Below are 20123 nucleotides of genomic sequence, written 5' to 3'. Positions count from 1 at the left end.
TGCCCCCCTGCTTGTTGACATAGTACATGGCAACCTGATTGTCTGTCTGAATTTGGATAATTTGGTGGGACAGCCGATCTCTGAAAGCCTTCAGAGCGTTCCAGATCGCTCGCAACTCCAGAAGATTGATCTGTAGATCGGTTTCTTGGAGGGACCACCTTCCTTGGGTGTGAAGCCCATCGACATGAGCTCCCCATCCCAGGAGAGACGCATCTGTGGTCAGCACTTTTTGAGGCTGAGGAATTTGGAAGGGACGTCCCAGAGTCAAATTGGAGCAAATCGTCCACCAATACAGGGATTCGAGAAAACTCGTGGACAGGTGGATCACGTCCTCTAGACCCCCGGCGGCCTGATACCACTGGGAGGCTAGGGTCCATTGAGCAGATCTCATGTGAAGGCGGGCCATGGGAGTCACATGAACTGTGGAAGCCATGTGGCCCAGCAATCTCAACATCTGCCGAGCTGTGATCTGCTGGGACGCTCGCACCCGCGAGACGAGGGACAACAAGTTGTTGGCTCTCGCCTCTGGGAGATAGGCGCGAGCCGTCCGAGAATCCAGCAGGGCTCCGATGAATTCGAGTTTCTGCACTGGGAGAAGATGGGACTTTGGGTAATTTATCACAAACCCCAGTAGCTCCAGGAGGCGAATAGTCATCTGCATGGACTGCAGGGCTCCTGCCTCGGATGTGTTCTTCACCAGCCAATCGTCGAGATATGGGAACACGTGCACCCCCAGCCTGCGAAGCGCCGCTGCTACCACAGCTAGGCACTTTGTGAACACCCTGGGCGCAGAGGCGAGCCCAAAGGGTAGCACACAGTACTGGAAGTGGCGTGCGCCCAGCTGAAATCGCAGATACTGTCTGTGAGCTGGCAGTATCGGGATGTGTGTGTAGGCATCCTTCAAGTCCAGAGAGCATAGCCAATCGTTTTGCTGAATCATGGGGAGAAGGGTGCCCAGGGAAAGCATCCTGAACTTTTCTTTTACGAGATATTTGTTCAGGGCCCTTAGGTCTAGGATGGGACGCATCCCCCCTGTTTTCTTTTCCACAAGGAAGTACCTGGAATAGAACCCCAGCCCTTCTTGCCCGGATGGCACGGGCTCGACCGCATTGGCGCTGAGAAGGGCGGAGAGTTCCTCTGCAAGTACCTGCTTGTGCTGGAAGCTGTAGGACTGAGCTCCCGGTGGACAATTTGGAGGTTGAGAGGCCAAATTGAGGGTGTATCCTTGCCGGACTATTTGGAGAACCCACTGATCGGAGGTTATAAGAGGCCACCTTTGGTGAAAAGCTTTCAACCTCCCTCCGACAGGCAGGTCGCCCGGCACTGACACTTGGATGTCGGCTATGCTCTGCTGGAGCCAGTCAAAAGCTCGCCCCTTGCTTTTGCTGGGGAGCCGCGGGGCCTTGCTGATTCGCACGCTGCTGACGAGAGCGAGCGCGCTGGGGCTTAGCCTGGGCCGCAGGCTGTCGGGAAGGAGGATTGTACCTACGCTTGCCAGAAGTATAGGGAACAGTCTTCCTTCCCCCGAAAAATCGTCTACCTGTAGAGGTAGAAGCTGAAGGCTGCCGGCGGGCGAACTTGTCGAATGCGGTGTCCCGCTGGTGGAGAGACTCTACCACCTGCTCGACTTTTTCGCCAAAAATGTTATCCGCACGGCAAGGCAAGTCCGTAATCCGCTGCTGGACTCTATTCTCCAGGTCGGCGGCACGCAGCCATGAGAGCCTGCGCATCACCACACCTTGAGCAGCGGCCCTGGACGCAACATCAAAAGTGTCATAAACTCCTCTGGCCAGGAATTTTCTGCACGCCTTCAGCTGCCTGACCACCTCCTGAAAAGGCTTGGCTTGCTCAGGGGGAAGAGCATCAACCAAGCCCGCCAACTGCCGCACATTATTCCGCATGTGTATGCTCGTGTAGAGCTGGTAAGACTGGATCTTGGACACGAGCATAGAGGAATGGTAGGCCTTCCTCCCAAAGGAGTCTAAGGTTCTAGCGTCCTTGCCCGGGGGCGCCGAAGCATGTTCCCTAGAACTCTTAGCCTTCTTTAGGGCCAAATCCACAACTCCAGAGTCATGAGGCAACTGAGTGCGCATCAGCTCTGGGTCCCCATGGATCCGGTACTGGGACTCGATCTTCTTGGAATGTGGGGGTTAGTTAATGGTTTGGTCCAGTTCGCAAGCAATGTCTTCTTCAGGACATGGTGCAAGGGAACAGTGGACGCTTCCTTAGGTGGAGAAGGATAGTCCAGGAGCTCAAACATTTCAGCCCTGGGCTCGTCCTCCACAACCACCGGGAAGGGGATGGCCGTAGACATCTCCCGGACAAAGGAGGCAAAAGACAGACTCTCGGGAGGAGAAAGCTGTCTCTCAGGAGAGGGAGTGGGATCAGACGGAAGACCCCCAGACTCCTCGTCAGAGAAATATCTGGGATCTTCCTCTTCCTCCCACGAGGCCTCACCCTCGGTGTCAGACACAAGTTCACGGACCTGTGTCTGCAACCTCGCCCTGCTCGACTCCGTGGAACCCCGTCCACGATGGGGGCGTCGAGAGGTAGACTCCCTCGCCCGCGTCGGCGAAGCTCCCTCCGCCGACGTAGTCGGGGAGCCTTCCTGGGAGGTGGCCGCGGTCGGTACCGCACGCGGTACCGACGTCGGGGACCTCAACCTGGGCGATGGGCCAGCCGGCGCCACGCTCGACGGTACCGGTGGCGCAAGCACCGCCGGTACCGGAGGGGTAGGGCGCAACAGCTCTCCCAGAATCTCTGGGAGAACGGCCCGGAGGCTCTCGTTTAGAGCGGCTGCAGAGAAAGGCTGAGAGGTCGATGCAGGCGTCGACGTCAGTACCTGTTCCGGGCGTGGAGGCTGTTCCGGGCTGTCCAGAGCGGAGCGCATCGACACCTCCTGAACAGAGGGTGAGCGGTCCTCTCGGTGCCGATGCCTGCTGGGTGCCGAATCCCTCGGCGACCCAGAGCTCTCGGTGCCGACACGGGGAGGAGACCGGTGTCGATGCTTCTTCGATTTCTTCCGAAGCATGTCACCGGAGCTCCCCGGCACCGACGAGGAGGACGTCGAATCCACCCGTCGCTTCCTCGGGGCCGAGACTGAAGAAGGTCGATCTCGGGGGGGCTGTACCGCAGGAGCCCTCAGGGTAGGCGGAGACCCACCCGAGGGCTCACCGCCACCAGCAGGGGAATGGACAGCCCTCACCTGCACTCCACCCGATGCACCACCGTCCGACGACATCAGCAGACGAGGTCCTGGTACCACCGACGTCGATGCAGCTATCCGATGTCTCGGCGCCGATGCAGAGGCCCGATGCCTCGATGCACTCGATGCAGGGGCGGCCGAGGAAGATGGTCTGGACGCTGACGACGTCGATGCACTCGAAGATCCCGGTGCCGATGCCGACGAAGAGCCCGAGAACAACACGTTCCACTGGGCTAGTCTCGCTACCTGAGTCCGCCTTTGAAGCAGGGAACACAGACTGCAGTTCTGAGGGCGGTGCTCGGCCCCCAGACACTGAAGACACGACGAGTGTCGATCAGTGAGCGAGATAACCCGGGCGCACTGGGTGCACTTCTTGAAGCCGCTGGAAGGCTTCGATGTCATGGGCGGAAAAATCACGCCGGCGAAATCAAAAGCCGAAATGGCGAAATTTGAAGCACCAAATTTAGAGGGAGAAAAAATCTCGACCGAGGCCGAAAAAAGGCCTACCCCGACGACGAAAGAAAACTTACCGGGGCAAAAAAGCTGGAAGTACGGGGAGGATTTACACGAAACCCGGCGGGGGGTTTCCGGAGCACTTCCCGACTAGGACAAAGCTTTCCCGAAGGAAAAAAACACGTTCAAACAAATTGGACGCGCGAGGTCGACTTTCCGGGGCTCGACACGGCGAAAACACGACCGTACCGAGTGCGGACAAAAGAAGACTGGCCGGCTCGAGCCGGTTTCGGGCGGGAAGACGGCCGCGCATGCGCGGTGCGCGCGGGCGCGCGAGGGCTAGCAAAGGACTTTGCTAGTGAAGTTTCCGATTGGAGGGGCTGCCGTGGACGTCACCCATCAGTGAGAACAAGCAGCCTGCTTGTCCTCGGAGAATCACTGTTTTACTGGATTTCTAAGTTGACAAGTTAGCTGCATTAACCTGATTTTAATATAGTTTAGTGTACCGGCCTTATATTGCATTTTGGATTGGGTTCTTTTCACCTTAAATTCACACAACTTGTCACTACATACTACAAAAAGCTATTATTTTCTATACATTAGTTCAGTTTTCTGCTAGCAATTACTGGGTAGTCAAAAGCAAGAATTCTTTTTATTTACTGTACATTAGTGCAATAGAACAATTTCAGTAGCCTTTACAGTATAAAAGCAGAAATTTCAAAACCCACAGCTTCCCTGAAAAATCATCATTCTTGTGACAGTACGCTTATGTTTACAGCTGATTGTCTACAAATTCTGTAACTTGTATTCATGCAGTGTCCTCCCTTCTTTAATAGCCTCAGCATATAGCAGTGCTTTTAAAAAAATTAAATGTGAATTCAAATGTTAAATTTTCCACCAATGTAAACAATTATTCTTGCTGTTTACTTATAACTAGGATCATTGAGCTTTCATCATATCCTTTCAGGGTCCAATTTGTTATAATGTGGTAAGATTTTTGAGGTTACTGGCTGCTAAATTCCAAAACCAAGCAGTAACTGTTGGGGTGTTCCCAGCAGTTTCCCATTCAATTAATGTGTGTAACTTTCTCCATATTAAGTCCCACCCATTCTTCTCATTGTTATGCATATTAATTACAACTTCAAAAGATAATGTAACTTTAGTAAATAGGGCCCCCTCAGAGTTTGAAACATTTGGAAAAGCAAACAAACCAAAGACTTAATTATAGGTGACTTGTAGATCAGGCCCTCTTTGTTAATGTAAAGAAAAAAAACTGTCACATAGGTCAGCAACAAGATTATAAGATGACCATAAGGTATTAAAAGGGAATTAATAATACAGATGTATATATTGTTTAACAGCTTGTGAAATGTGTATAAATACTTAAGAAGCCGCTCTAACTGGTAGATTAGAAATGGCCAGAAATAATGCATGTTGCAGACCATCACAAATGCACACCTTGTGCAATTAAAAAAAAAAAGGCACTTTTGTTGAAAGACTACTAGATAATTACATAGAGAGTTCAGAATACTATGGATTTACTCTTAAATATAAATAACTATACACCATTCCTAACAGTGACCTGATAAACAATGGGTTCCTCGGAAGCTGAAGGATTTCTTTTTAATTCTTTGATTCCAGATGAACTGTTCATTCCAAGGACTGCTCCAAACAGAAGCCTTTTGGGAGACTTGACAGCATGGACTTCACAAGGAACTGTATCATCTATAAAAAGTAAAATAAAAATATGACGCCTGTTCAACAGCAGACAAATAGGTGTAGGGATATACTGCCCTCCAATGGAAAAACGAAGAAAGCAGCAAAAATCATATTCGGAGAAAACCAGGGAAAGCATATTTTGAACTGCAGTAATTAGTTTATGCTGCCAGGTAAACTTTCACAAAAAGGATCTTGTACAGCATTTAGTTCAAGCAAGATTTCACACATGTATAGCATTTGCTTCCCCAAAGTCAGATATGCCATTAACTCAATTTTGATAAAAACGACACTCGCTTCCTTTTGCCACTGGAGGACAGTATAGTTTAGACGACAAACTTCTCAAATATATCCTGGTGACTCCATGGTTAGTCCAGTTAACAATTACTTCCCTGTGGCAAGTGTTGTCCGAGGACAACAGGACAGGAATCCACACATATAGGTGATGTCATCTAACAATGCCCGAGCGGGAACTTATCTCCAATATTTTTCCCAGAATTTTTGAGAAGTCTCACTTTGCACACACATTTATTCCCACTTACTGCTGTCACGAGGGACCACCCTCAGTCCACAGCAGGCTTCTTAGAATACAATTTCTTGGAAAAGGAGTTAATATTGAGAATTCCTATCATAATGCACTTGGAGAATATCTGCCACAGGTTAAGTAACTGCACTTTGAGGACAAGCAGACAGATGAATCCTTTATCACAGCTTGGTATACTGCACATCATGAACATCTATGCATTTTACAATAAAATTCAAATAGATAAAAAGAGAAGAACACCATAGTTTTAAAGTAAAAAGTCAGAATAATCTAGCTCTGCTTATTTTAGTGCACCAGGCCATGCACTAGCCCCAACGTGCTTACTAAACTATACAAAGGAATATTAACAGTGAAAGTTTTCAAAAGGGTGTCTTGCGTTCAGTCTTGAACTTTTGATACGATGTCAGAAAGCATTGTGGTAAGTTATCCCAAAGTGTTGGCTCAACTACACTTAATATGAATGATGCAGTTGGATGGTATGTTTAAAAGATTCTGTTGACTTGAGTGTGCACAAGAGTAATTTTATAAGGATTTCTGGCCGTCACTGGTAGCTAGTTTTAAGTGGTGGTGTAACGTGATCCCATCAGCTTGCTCCTAAAATTGATTTTACATTCCAATAGTCCAAGGACTAATGAGTGAAGAAGGATGAGGAAGGCTTTTTTGTCAAAACAGGGATTTAACTGAATCTATTTTCTTCAATTAAAAAACTGTTTGAACAATCAATGAGACAATGAGAGATATTCTGTCAAAAGTTCAGATCAACACTGATTCTGAGAATTTTAAAAGCGATTTGAACACATTCCATCCTTGGTAAGCAAATCTCTCTCATGCATTCACTGTGGATATCCTGTATGTGAATCTCAAGGACCAGAATTCAGTAGCCTTGCTGTACAGAAATGGGTTTATTTTTTACTTGATAAGCTCCAACTGCACTAAGGTTAACCCCAACAAAGTTGGTCTTCACACCCAACTCAGAGATGCAGAAAGTATTAATGCAGTTTTTGTTTGGGGCAAGAAAAAGGATCTACGGGCTCTACCATAACACCAGACAGCAAACCTCTTCCTCTTAAAATTGTATGCCTTTCTAGTTGAATCTCTGGCAGCCACCAAGACCTGAAAAACACTGTCTGGCAGATTTAGAGCAGACACTGTAGGGGGTTTGATGAGAGGTTTAAGAATTAGCAAGCCTCTTAATGAAGTAAACTAAAGGCTGAGCAGATATGGTATGCACCAATTTCACTAAGGTGGATTTTTATGGAATTGGTTTTAAGACCAGACTCAGAAACGTGCAGAAGATATTCAAACAGATTTTGTGTAGGACAGGAAAAAGGATCTAGAGCCTTGCCCTCACACCAAACCTTCTCCACTTTAATTATAGCACCTCTTAGTGGAATCATTGGGATGTGGAAAGGACCCCTATTGACAGGTGAACCTGAAGTCGGTGCTGAGCAAAATGGTACAGACTAATTAACAAAATTACTGATCTACACAGGCGTGGATTAGTGAAACAAAACCAACATGGATTCAGTCAAGGGAAATCTTGCCTCACCTACATTTCTTTGAAGGGGTGAACAAACGTGGATGATGGTCAGCCAGTTGATACTGTGTGTCACAAAATGCCTAGCACCCACTTGGGTTAACCTCATGGCCACCTGGAGGGTCTGTCACCAGCACTGCTCAGGCCCACCTGCACCTGGGCATGTACTCTATATACTAGCCAACCCTCCACTAAGTTCCATTTGCCTCTGGGCAGGACTCCCACCCACAAGTTATTCCCCGGTGATTTCTAGGACACTGTGGCCACACTCCAGGGATCCCATAGTTCCCAGAAAGCACCAACAGACCCAAAAACATGAACCAGGATTCTTAGTCCATCCAGGGCACCAGAGTCAATAAACTAAATAAGGTTTATTGTCACAGTGAACAGAATGAAATCAGCAAACAATAACAAGTAACTGAATATGGATCAATTATAAAACTATCTAAACATTTGTTTACTACCTGGGGAGTTCAGGAAATATAGCTGCTCACAGGGTCTCAGAAAGAGATCTTTCTCTCTCCACTTCCATGTTGAGACAGGGGAAAATTCAGTATCTTCAGGCTAGATTTGAAATCCAGGGCCAATTAGAGCCCAGGAAATCAATTTTTAAAGTAGCTATCTAATGGTACTGCAGATTGCCTTTCCATAAGCTGAAACGGGACAAGAGGAAGTCTTTTACTGCAACAGCTTTAAAATTCAAAACAAGCACCATTTGCTGGCCAATTAGGAGAAATACACTTCATGAAATATAGTTTTCAGGCTCAAAAACCCACTGTTTTGTCACATTGTGTTATCTGGATTTTGAAAAGGTGCCTGACAAAGTACCTCATGAACAACACTTGAGGAAATTAGAAAGTCATGGGATAAGAGGTAGTGTCCTATTGTGGATTAAGAACTAATTAAAAGACAGAAAACAGAGAATTGTTAAATGGTCAATATTCTCAATAAAGAAGGGTAGATAGCGGGTTCACCAGGGGTTTGTACTGGGATTGCAGCTTTTTAACTTATACATATACAAATCACTAAATAGAACAAGCAAACTCTCTCTGTTACCTAGATAACCTTTTAACTGGTAGAGGAAAAGACTTCAGAAACTCTACAACAGCTGATCCAACTTATAACAGGACCGCTGATTGCTCTGCTCTGCGTGGCCAATTATTCGACTCACGCTGGCGAGAATCCTTATCAGTCCAAATCCTCTCACACTAGCACTAGCAGTAATATATTTTTTCCACTTTTTTTTAGAATTTTACATACATGCTGTGCAGTGTAAAAAAAGAACAAATACTTAGTTGTGGCTGTGCTGGAATGGTAGCAAATGTCCGCACCCAACAGCGAGCCCCTGTTTCGCTCAATGCTTCTAAGGGGCCGGACTTTACATCTTTTCACAGCACCTACAGTAATAAGAAAACATTCTTACTAGCGATTATCCCTTCAGAGAGGAGCGCTCTCTACTTCTACCACCTATATGGGACCGGTAGATACCTTCCACAAGCCGCCAGCCAGCGCGATCATAACTGCTATACTGAACCGGGGCAATTTAAACTACTTCTGGGTTATTATCAATCAATCCTAGACTTTCTAGTTGAATGCTATTTAAAGGAATATTGTTTCGGGATAAGATCGACAATTCAGAGAGATCAGCAGAATTGGGCCATAAACCATGTACTAGGTGTACATTTTGTATGATAATGTTATCAGAGGATGTTTTTCAAAATCCAGTAGATGGTAAAAGTTACAAATTGCGACATGCGACTGACTGTGAAACTAATCACATGGTCTTCTAACTTCTAAATAGATTGGGTGCTAGGATTGATTGATAATAACCCGGAAGTAGTTTAAATTGCCCCGGTTCAGTATAGAAGTTATGATCGCGCTGGCTGGCGGCTTGTGGAAGGTATCTACCAGTCCCATACAGGTGGTAGAAGTAGAGAGCGCTCCTCTCTGAAGGGATAATCGCTAGTAAGAATGTTTTCTTATTACTGTAGGTGCTGTGAAAAGATGTAAAGTCCGGCCCCTTAGAAGCATTGAGCGAAACAGGGGCTCGCTGTTGGGTGCGGACATTTGCTACCATTCCAGCACAGCCACAGCTAAGTATTTGTTCTTTTTTTACACTGCACAGCATGTATGTAAAATTCTAAAAAAAGTGAAAAAAATATATTACTGCTAGTGCTAGTGTGAGAGGATTTGGACTGATGAGGATTCTCGCCAGTGAGAGTCGAATAATTGGCCACGCAGAGCAGAGCAATCAGCGGTCCTGTTATAAGTTGGATCAGCTGTTGTAGAGTTTCTGATGTCTTTTCCTCTACCAGTTAAAAGGTTATCTAGGTAACAGAGATAGTTCGCTTGTTCTATTTAGTGATTTGTATATTCAAACTCAGACAAGCACCAAGATTATAGTTTAACTTATACATATAAATGATCTAGACATGGGAATAACTAGTGAGGTAATTAAATTTGCTGATGACACGAAGTTATTGAAAATTGTCAAATAGCAAGAAGGTGTTTTATGTGATTTAATTATGTATGTTTCAGTGTACTCAGCCCAGATTTTTAGATGGGAGGATTATAAATTTTTGTAAATAAATAAGACTGTGAAAAATGGCAAGAGGCCCTTACAAGACTGGGCATCCAAATGGCTGATGGCATTTAATGAGAACAAGTGCAAAGTAATGCACGTAAGAAAGAAAAACCCAAACTATAGCTACATGATGGAAGGTTCCACATTAGGAGTCACCGACTAGGAAAAGGATCTAGGTGTCATTGTTGATGATACATTGAAAACCTCTGCTCCATGTGCAGCAGCAGCTAAGAAAGCAAATAGAATATTAGGAAAGGAATGGAAAACGAAACTGAGATTATTATCATGCCTTCGTATTGCTCCACGGTGCAACCGCAGATCGAATATTGTGTGCAACTTTGGTCACCGCATTTCAAAAAAGATATCAGAATTAGAAAAGGTACAGAGAAGGGCAACAAAAATTATAAAGGGAATGGGACGACTTCCCTATGAGGAAAGGCTAAAGTGACTAGGGCCCTTCAACTTGGAGAAGACTGGTGAGGAGAGATATGATAGAAGTCTATAAAATAATTGAGTGGAGTGGAAATGCTAGATGTGAATCACTTGTTTACTCTTTCCAAACATACAAGGACTAGGGGGAATGCAATGAAACTGCTAAATAATAAAATCAGAACAAATCAGAGAAACTATTTCTTCACTCAACATGCAATTAAACTCTGGAATTTGTTGGCAGAGAATGTGGTAAAAGCAATTAACTTGGCAGGGATTAAAAAAGGTTTGGATACTATCCTAGAAGAAAAGTCCATAAGTCATTACATATTTATTTTCAGCAACTGATATACCTACCGCAAGTGATCCTTGAGGCAACTATACGGTTTACAATTTCTGTTACAGGCACTTTGCCCTGTCCCTAATGGGCTCACAATCTAAGTTATATATTGTACTTGGGCAATGGAGGGCTAAATGACTTGCCAGGGTCACATGGAGCTGCAGAGGGAATTGAACCTGGTTCCCCAGGATCTCAACCTACTGCTGTCAAGCAGCAGCTGGAATTGAAACCAGTTCCCCAAGTCCACAACCCACTGCACTATTAAGCCACTTCTCAACTTGGGAAAAAAACGCAATTTTTTTTCTACGATAAGAAGCATAAAATCTATTTTAATATTTTGGTATATTGTCAGGTACTTGTGAACTGGACTGGCTATGTAACATGATACTGGGCTTGATCTCAACCAGGATCTCAACCTACTGCTGTCAGGCAGCAGCTGGAATTGAAACTGGTTCCCCAGGTCCACAACCCACTGCACTATTAGGCCACTTCTCCACTTGGGAAAAGGTGAAATTAGGCCTTACCTGCTAATTTTCTTTCCTCTAGATCCTCCAGACCGTTCAAGATGCTTGGGTTATGCACTCCCACCAGCAGAGGGAAACTGAGAACACTAAAACTTCTTATACAAGTAGCCTGTGCAGACCTTCTACTAACCAGTAAAACAGTAACAAAGCAGAGGAACAAAACACCTCCACCTAAACAAAACCACTGAATCCACACTCAGATCTCCTCCCCTTAAGACGGGGAAATTCAACTGCAGATGGGCACAAACGGTACCACAAACTGCCCTTAGTAAAACTCCAGGACCCAAATTACAGGAGCTACTAGAAATATCAGCAACTGAAGTCGAAAAATTATCATACTGAACTGTCCGGTACACTAGGTGGGCTTTTAAACGGTCTGGGGGATCTAGAGGAAAGAAAATTAGCAGGTAAGGCCTAATTTCACCTTCCTCAGCAATCCTCCAGACCGTTCAAGACGCTTGGGACGTACCAAAGCAGTAAACACATCTAAGGGTGGGACCTGCGAAGCCCAGAGGACAGGACTGCAGCTCCAAAACTGGCATCCTCCCTTGCCTGTACATCCACTCTGTAATGTTTGACAAAAGAATGCAGGGAGGACCACACCGTCGCTCTACAAATGTCCACCAGTGAAACAAAACTACTCTCTGACCAAGAAGCCGCCATCCCCCTAGTGGAATGTGCCTTGAGCCTCACCGGCACCGTAAGGCCATGCAATATGTAAGCCGAAGAGATGGCATCCTTCAACCACCGAGCTATAGATGCCTTAGAAGCAGCTGCTGCCTTCTTGGGCCCCCCATGAAGGGCAAATAACCTGTCCGAAGACCTGAATTCCTCCAACCTGTGCAAGTAAACCTTCAACACTCTGCGCACATCCAATTTCGCAAAACGACGCTGAGAAGCATCCCCCGTCCGGTCCCCCAAGACAGGCAACGAAATCACCTGATTGACATGAAAGGAGGATACCACCTTAGGCAAAAACGAAGGCACTGGACGCAGCGAAACCTTTTCTTTAGAAAACCACAGAAACGGAGGCCTACATGAAAGAGCCTGAAGTTCCGAAATCCGGCGAGCCGACGATATAGCTCAAAAAGACCATCTTCATAGTAAGGTCTTTTATCGAACAAGACTCCAAGGGTTCAAAAGGAGAACCCGCCAAAGAGTCAAGAACGATATTAAGATCCCACTGAGGAACTACCAGCCACTGAGGAGGACGAAGCAACTTCACCCCCTTCAAAAAACGGACATCCGGGGAAGACGCAACCGACCTGCCCTGCACCTTACCCCGAAAACACTCCAAAGCAGCCAGCTGCACCTTCAAAGATGACAATGAAAGGCCCTTCTCAAAACCATCCTGCAAGAAATCTAAAATGCACGATACAGAAGCTGTCGAAGGGACACACGCCTGGTCCCCACACCAATCTTCAAATATGCGCCACACACGCACATAGGCCAAATAAGTCGAATGTTTGCGAGACTGCAGCATCGTCTGAATCACCTGAGGGGAAAACCCCTTCCTTCTCAACCGTTCCCTCTCAAGGGCCACACTGTAAGAGAGAACCGATCCGGATCCGGCATGACAATTGGACCCTGACACAACAGCCGCAGAGGCTCGCCTTCTAACAAGCGCATCAGATCCCCGAGCAGCGGCCAATTCGAAGCCACCAACAACACCGGACCCGCATGACATTCTACCCTCTGTAGGACTCGACCTATCAAGGACCACGGGGGAAACACATACAGCAATACCCGCTGAGGCCACGGAAGGACCAACGCATCGATCCCTTCCTCTCGCGGATTCCGACGCCGACTGAAATACCGAGGAACCTGAGCATTCTGTGATAGGAGTGTACTACCGTCCGCCTGGCCAGGACGAATAGACGGATGCGGAAATGTTAAAGGAAATCAGGGACGCAAACAAACTGGGCAACACAATAATAATGGGGGATTTCAATTACCCGCATATAGACTGGGTTAATGTAACATCTGTACACGCAAGGGACATAAGATTTCTTGATGAAATCAAGGACAGCTTCATGGAACAGCTAGTTCAGGAGCCGACAAGAGAAGGAAAAATACTAGACTTAGTCCTTAGTGGTGCTCATGATCTAGTGCAGGGGGTAACGATACGAGGGCCGCTTGATAACAGTGATCATAATATGATCGGTTTTGATATTGGCATTGAAGGAAGTGAAACTAGGAAATCAAGTACGCTAGCGTTTAACTATAGAAAAGGTGATTACGACAAAATGAGAAAAATGGTGAAAAAAAGACTGAAAGGAGCAGCTCGCAGAGTAAAAAACGTGCATCAGGCGTGGATGCTGTTTAAAAACACCATCCTGGAGGTTCAGGACAAATATATTCCACGTATTAGAAAAAAGGGAAAAAAGACTAAACGTCAGCCGGCGTGGCTAAACAGTAAGATAAAGGAAATCATTAGAGCCAAAAAACAATCCTTCAGAAAGTGGAGAAGAGAACCAACTGAAAGTAACAGGATAGATCATAAGGAATGCCAAGCCAAATGCAAAGCGGAGATAAGGAGGGCAAAAAAGGACTTTGAGAAGAAATTAGCGTTGGAAGCAAAAATACATAGTAAAAATTTTTTTAGATACATTAAAAGCAGGAAACCGGCCAAAGAGTCGGTTGGGCCGCTGGACGAAAATGGTGTTAAAGGGGCGATCAAGGAGGACAAAGCCGTAGCGGAGAAATTAAATGAATTCTTTGCTTCGGTCTTCACCGAGGAGGATTTGGGGGGGGGACACCGGTGCCAGAAAGAATATTTGAAGCGGGGGAGTCGGAGAAACTAAACAAATTCTCTGTAACCTTGGAGGATGTAATGGGTCAGTTCAGCAAGCTGAAGAGTAGTAAATCACCGGGACCTGATGGTATTCATCCCAGAGTATTAATAGAACTAAAAAATGAACTTGCGGAGCTACTGTTAGAAATATGCAATCTGTCCCTAAAATCGAGTGTAGTACCGGAAGACTGGAGGGTAGCCAATATTACTCCGATTTTAAGAAGGGTTCCAGAGGAGATCCGGGAAATTATAGACCGGTGAGTCTGACGTCGGTGCCGGGCAAGATGGTGGAGGCTATTATTAAGAATAAAATTGCAGAGCATATACAAAAACATGGACTGATGAGACAAAGTCAGCACGGATTTAGTGAAGGGAAGTCTTGCCTCACCAATCTAATGCATTTTTTTGAGGGGGTAAGCAAACATGTGGACAATGGGGAGCCGGTTGATATTGTATATCTGGATTTTCAGAAGGCGTTTGACAAAGTGCCGCACGAAAGACTCCTGAAGAAATTGCAGAGTCATGGAATCGGAGGTAGGGTATTATTATGGATTAAGAACTGGTTGAAAGATAGGAAGCAGAGAGTAGGATTGCGTGGCCAGTATTCTCAGTGGAGGAGGGTAGTTAGTGGGGTCCCGCAGGGGTCTGTGCTGGGTCCGTTGCTTTTTAATGTATTTATAAATGACCTAGAGATGGGAATAACTAGTGAGGTAATTAAATTCGCCGATGACACAAAATTATTCAGGGTCGTCAAGTCGCAGGAGGAATGTGAACGATTACAGGAGGACCTTGCGAGACTGGGAGAATGGGCGTGCAAGTGGCAGATGAAGTTCAATGTTGACAAGTGCAAAGTGATGCATGTGGGTAAGAGGAACCCGAATTATAGCTACGTCTTGCAAGGTTCCGCGTTAGGAGTTACGGATTAAGAAAGGGATCTGGGTGTCGTCGTCGATGATACGCTGAAACCTTCTGCTCAGTGTGCTGCTGCGGCTAGGAAAGCGAATAGAATGTTGGGTGTTATTAGGAAGGGTATGGAGTCCAGGTGTGCGGATGTTATAATGCCGTTGTATCGCTCCATGGTGCGACCGCACCTGGAGTATTGTGTTCAGTACTGGTCTCCGTATCTCAAAAAAGATATAGTAGAATTGGAAAAGGTACAGCGAAGGGCGACGAAAATGATAGTGGGGATGGGACGACTTTCCTATGAAGAGAGGCTGAGAAGGCTAGGGCTTTTCAGCTTGGAGAAGAGACGGCTGAGGGGAGATATGATAGAAGTGTATAAAATAATGAGTGGAATGGATCGGGTGGATGTGAAGCGACTGTTCACGCTATCCAAAAATACTAGGACTAGAGGGCATGAGTTGAAGCTACAGTGTGGTAAATTTAAAACGAATCAGAGAAAATTTTTCTTCACCCAACGTGTAATTAGACTCTGGAATTCGTTGCCGGAGAACGTGGTACAGGCGGTTAGCTTGACGGAGTTTAAAAAGGGGTTAGATAGATTCCTAAAGGACAAGTCCATAGACCGCTATTAAATGGACTTGGAAAAATTCCGCATTTTTAGGTATAACTTGTCTGGAATGTTTTTACGTTTGGGGAGCGTGCCAGGTGCCCTTGACCTGGATTGGCCACTGTCGGTGACAGGATGCTGGGCTAGATGGACCTTTGGTCTTTCCCAGTATGGCACTACTTATGTACTTATGTACTTATGTGCCAACGCCATGAGATCCACTACTGGCGTTCCCCACTTTAGAACTATCTGGTCGAACACCGACCGGTGCAGAGACCATTCTCCGGGGTCCAACATGTGTCTGCTTAGAAAATCCACGTTCACGTTGTCCACCCCGGCCACATGCGCCGCCGAAATCTGCACTAGATGCCTTTCCACCCAACTCATAAGCAGAGCCGTCTCGACTGCTAACCGCGGACTCTTTGTACCACCCTGCCGGCTGACATACGCTACCGTAGTCGCGTTGTCAGACATGACTCTTACCGCCTTTCCGACCACACTTGAGCGAAACGCCAACAGAGCTAGCCGAATCGCCCTCGTCTCCAACCGGTTGATAGACCACTGAGCTTCCTCCGTCGACCACCGCCCCTGCGCGGACCGACCGAGACACTGAGCTCCCCAGCCCAATAGACTGGCATCCGTTACCAGAATCACCCAAAGAGGAGGTTCCAACGGCATGCCCTTTTTCAGATGGGCCGAGCACAGCCACCACTGGAGACTGCGCCTAGGAGCCCTCCTCAATGGCAACCGCAACTCCAAACTGTGTACCTGAGGAGACCAACGGGACAACAGAGCCGCCTGAAGCTGACGCATATGTGCCTTGGCCCATGGTACTACCTCTATTGTCGCTGCCATGAGGCCCAGAACCTGAAGGTACATTCGAACCGTCGGACTCTGAACGAACATTAACAGCCGGACCTGCTGCTGAAGAGAGGCGATCCGAGAATCCGGCAGAAAAACATGACCCACTGCCATGTCGAACCGCACTCCCAAGTACTCCAGACTCTGCAATGGGATCAACTGACTTTTGACTACATTCACTACCCATCTGAGCGATTCCAGAAATGCGACCACCTGAGCCGTCGCCGCCACACTGTGAGCCCGAGACTTCGCCCGGATCAACCAGTCGTCCAGATACGGATGCACCAGAATGCCCTGTCTCCGCAAAGCAGCTGCTACCACCACCATTATCTTGGAGAAGGTGCGTGGAGCCGTTGCAAGACCAAAAGGCAGAGCACAGAACTGAAAGTGCCTCCCTAAAACAGCAAAACAAAGGAAACGCTGATGGGCCTCTTGAATCGGCACGTGCAGATACGCTTCCGTGAGATCCATTGACGTGAGTAATTCTCCCTGACAAACAGCCACTATGACAGAGCGCAGAGTCTCCATGTGGAAGGATGGCACCTTGAGCGCCCCATTGACCCTCGTGAGATAAAAAATGGGTCAAAACTGGTCCTCCTTCTTCGGCACCACAAAGTAAATGGAATAACAACCCATTCCCTGCTCATGCCGAGGAACGGGTACCACAGCTCCCAACTGGATTAAGCGACCCAGAGTCTCTTGAATAGCCTTTAACTTGTCTCGAGAGTGACAAGGAGAGGGAAGAAACAGATCCGGCAGCGGGTGCTCGAACTCGAGCGCATAACCGTCGCGAACGACCTCCAGCACCCACTGATCTGAAGTAATTTGGGTCCACCCCTGATAAAACAGACTAAGTCGCGCCCGACCTTCACCAGAGGCTGGACCCGCACACCTTCATAAGGAGGACATTATCATTTCCGGCACCTCCGGAGGAGTCCTGACCTCCTCGACAACCCCCTCGAAAGGACTGCGTCTGCTGGAAAAACCGGCTCTTAGAAGGAGACACAAATCTGCCCGGCCTGTACTGCCTCGCGTCCTTAAACCGACCTCTAGCCGAACCACCTCGACTAGCCGCCTTAGGCCGCAACTCCGGCCAACCGTGAGACCTTGGTAGCCCCAAGACCACTCATCAGTTTATCCAAGTCCTCTCCAAACAACTTAGAACCTTTAAAAGGTAGAGAACACAACTTTGCTTTAGAGGCCGCATCTGCCACCCAGCCCCTAAGCCAAAGAACCCTGCGAGCCGTTACCGCCAGAGCCATATTCTTAGCCGAAGCCCTTAGCAAATCATAAAGGGTGTCTGCCAAAAACGAAGACCCCATCTCCAATTTGGCCAGGTCCTGAACCAAACCAGTCCTATCTAACACAGGCTCATCCAAGAGCTTCTCTGCCCAACGGAAACAAGCTCTGGCTACCACGCCCCCACACACAGAGGCTTGCAAGGCCAAAGCCGACAAATCAAAGCTATGCTTCAGAAAGGACTCTAGCTTCCTATCCTGAGGATCCCGTAAGGCTGTACCGCCATCCATCGGAATGGCCGTAGCCTTAGTAACCGTCGTAACCATCGCATCCACAGGAGGTGGTTTCAGCAAATCTTCCGGAGGCAAGGGATACAGCCGCACAATAGCCCTAGACACCTTACAAGCAGCCTCCGACACAGACCATTCCTGAAAAACCATGTCCCTAATGTCTGAATTCATGGGAAAGGAACGGGAGACTCTCCGAATCCCCTTAACCAAGGGATCTACCTGGGGCCATCCGCAAAGGGAGTGGCCGCCGGAGCAAACTTCATAGAGATCACCTGATCAATGAGCTCTAACAACTCCTCCTTATGAAAAATGCGAACCACTGAAGAATCTTCCCCAGGCCTTAGCCCATCCTGATCCTTAGACACCTCTAAGAGATCCTCCTCTCCTGGGTCACTCCAAACATCCGACCCAGGCAGAGAAAGTATCTCTATAGGCTCCCAAATATCCACCTGCGGGCGCTTAACTCCCACTGAGCTAGCAGCCTCCGGGGAACAAACAGCCTGAGAGGGGCCAGCTCTCCAGGCATTATACAGAGACCAAACAAACTCAGGGGGGAAGCCAGACCCCCCCCCCCCCCGACGCTGCTGAAGCCCCAACACTTCCCGCAGTCTCTGCGACGGACCCCCCTCGCTCCCCAGGCAGCAGGTCCATCGCGTGATCCGCGGCTAAACTAGGTGCGCTTCCCGCCACACACGGGTCCCCCGGCGTCGGTACGGAATGTGCGGCCAAAAGGGCCGTGCTTCCCGCCAAAAATGGCTCTGTCGAGGCCGACCTGGGACGCGCAGCCAAAATGGCCGCGTTTCCTGCCAAAAACGGCCCCGCTGCTGCTGGTCCGGAATGTGCAGTCAAATCGCTGCCCAACACCTCTGCCGACTCAGGGGAAAGCATGGGTAGCAAGAGCGCTGACAGCGTAGGCTCCCCACAAAATTTACATTGGCCACCTTTCACTTCAACGCCGCGCTTCGCGCAAAACCGACACCTCGCCAGCTTAGACATAATGGCCGCGAACACAATAAAAACAGTTGCTTTGTGCTCTGACAGACTAATAGGCAAAACCGCCTAAGACAAAAACGCCTTTGAAGACGTTTTATCTCTGGACTGCCACAAGAACGGCCAAAATAGTCGCCTTTTAAAAACGTTTATTTTTTTTTTTTAAAACCTCGTTGCTGATGCCTAAACGCCTCAAGGGTACAGAACGAGGTCTGTAGCCGAGGTCAAGCAGTCTTCCAGAGGAAGAGCACAGGGGGAGGGACCTGGCCACCCGGGTGTGACACCCCACAGGGAATAAGAAGCCCCTTAGGACTTACACCCTGAAATAGAGATCCAAGTGTGGGTTCTCTAACATTTACAACCCAACCTAGAAACCCCAAACGGGCCTAACAGACTGAGTACACTGCACAGGCTGCACACATCTGCCCTCTGCTGAGACTGAGAAAATACTGGTTAGTAGAAGGTCTGCACAGGCTACTTGTATAAGAAGTTTTAGTGTTCTCAGTCTCCCTCTGCTGGTAGGAGTGCATAACCCAAGCACCTTGAACGGTCTGGAAGATTGCTGAGGAAAAAAATTTTTTTTTCTTTGCAATAAGCAATATAAACTGAAAGCATGTATCTCTTTCATGTACCTGTTTGTTCTGAACTCATCCATTGCTGGGGTGCAGAATGTACTTTTCCCATATTACGAGACTTTGTTTGGGAGCAGGAATAGAAGGAACTTGAATGTCTTCTGCTAAGAGAGAGTTGTTTGATTCGAGGACTTCTTCTTAATTCCATGCCTGAAAAGCAAATTCTAACCTCAGCTCACTTTAGTCTTAATGGCTTTTAAAGTTATTTTTTCTTAAGTACAGGTTCAAATTCCACTTCTCTGACATTCCTCATGAGCATGGAAAAAACTTTTTATCTTCATTGTTTTACACACTTGGGAGCCTACCCATGGTCATTTCCACATTAAGAGCTAGAATGAACTGAAATGGGTGGAGAATGTGCCTGAAGGTGAAATTTATTGTTCCCTATTAATTTCCTTTTGTTGAGTCCAGCTAGACCAGTCCACACCAGTGGATTATATACCCTGACCAGCACTTGGAGTTAGAGAAAGAACAG

General features: G+C 47.4%; 1 protein-coding gene across 1 annotated transcript in view; it reads right to left on the bottom strand.

The window, feature by feature from the left end:
• TICRR (TOPBP1 interacting checkpoint and replication regulator) overlaps window positions 1-20123 on the bottom strand; it is a 213342-nt gene that overhangs the window by 48256 nt on the left and 144963 nt on the right. Inside the window, 2 exon segments of the mRNA XM_030189695.1 lie at window positions 5241-5383; window positions 19649-19798. Of these exon segments, the coding sequence (XP_030045555.1) occupies window positions 5241-5383; window positions 19649-19798 (293 nt within the window).

This window comes from Microcaecilia unicolor, chromosome 1 (assembly GCF_901765095.1).
Source record: "Microcaecilia unicolor chromosome 1, aMicUni1.1, whole genome shotgun sequence".
In the NCBI taxonomy this organism is placed as follows: Eukaryota; Metazoa; Chordata; class Amphibia; order Gymnophiona; family Siphonopidae; genus Microcaecilia; species Microcaecilia unicolor.
This window is presented reverse-complemented; position numbering and strand designations above follow the sequence as displayed.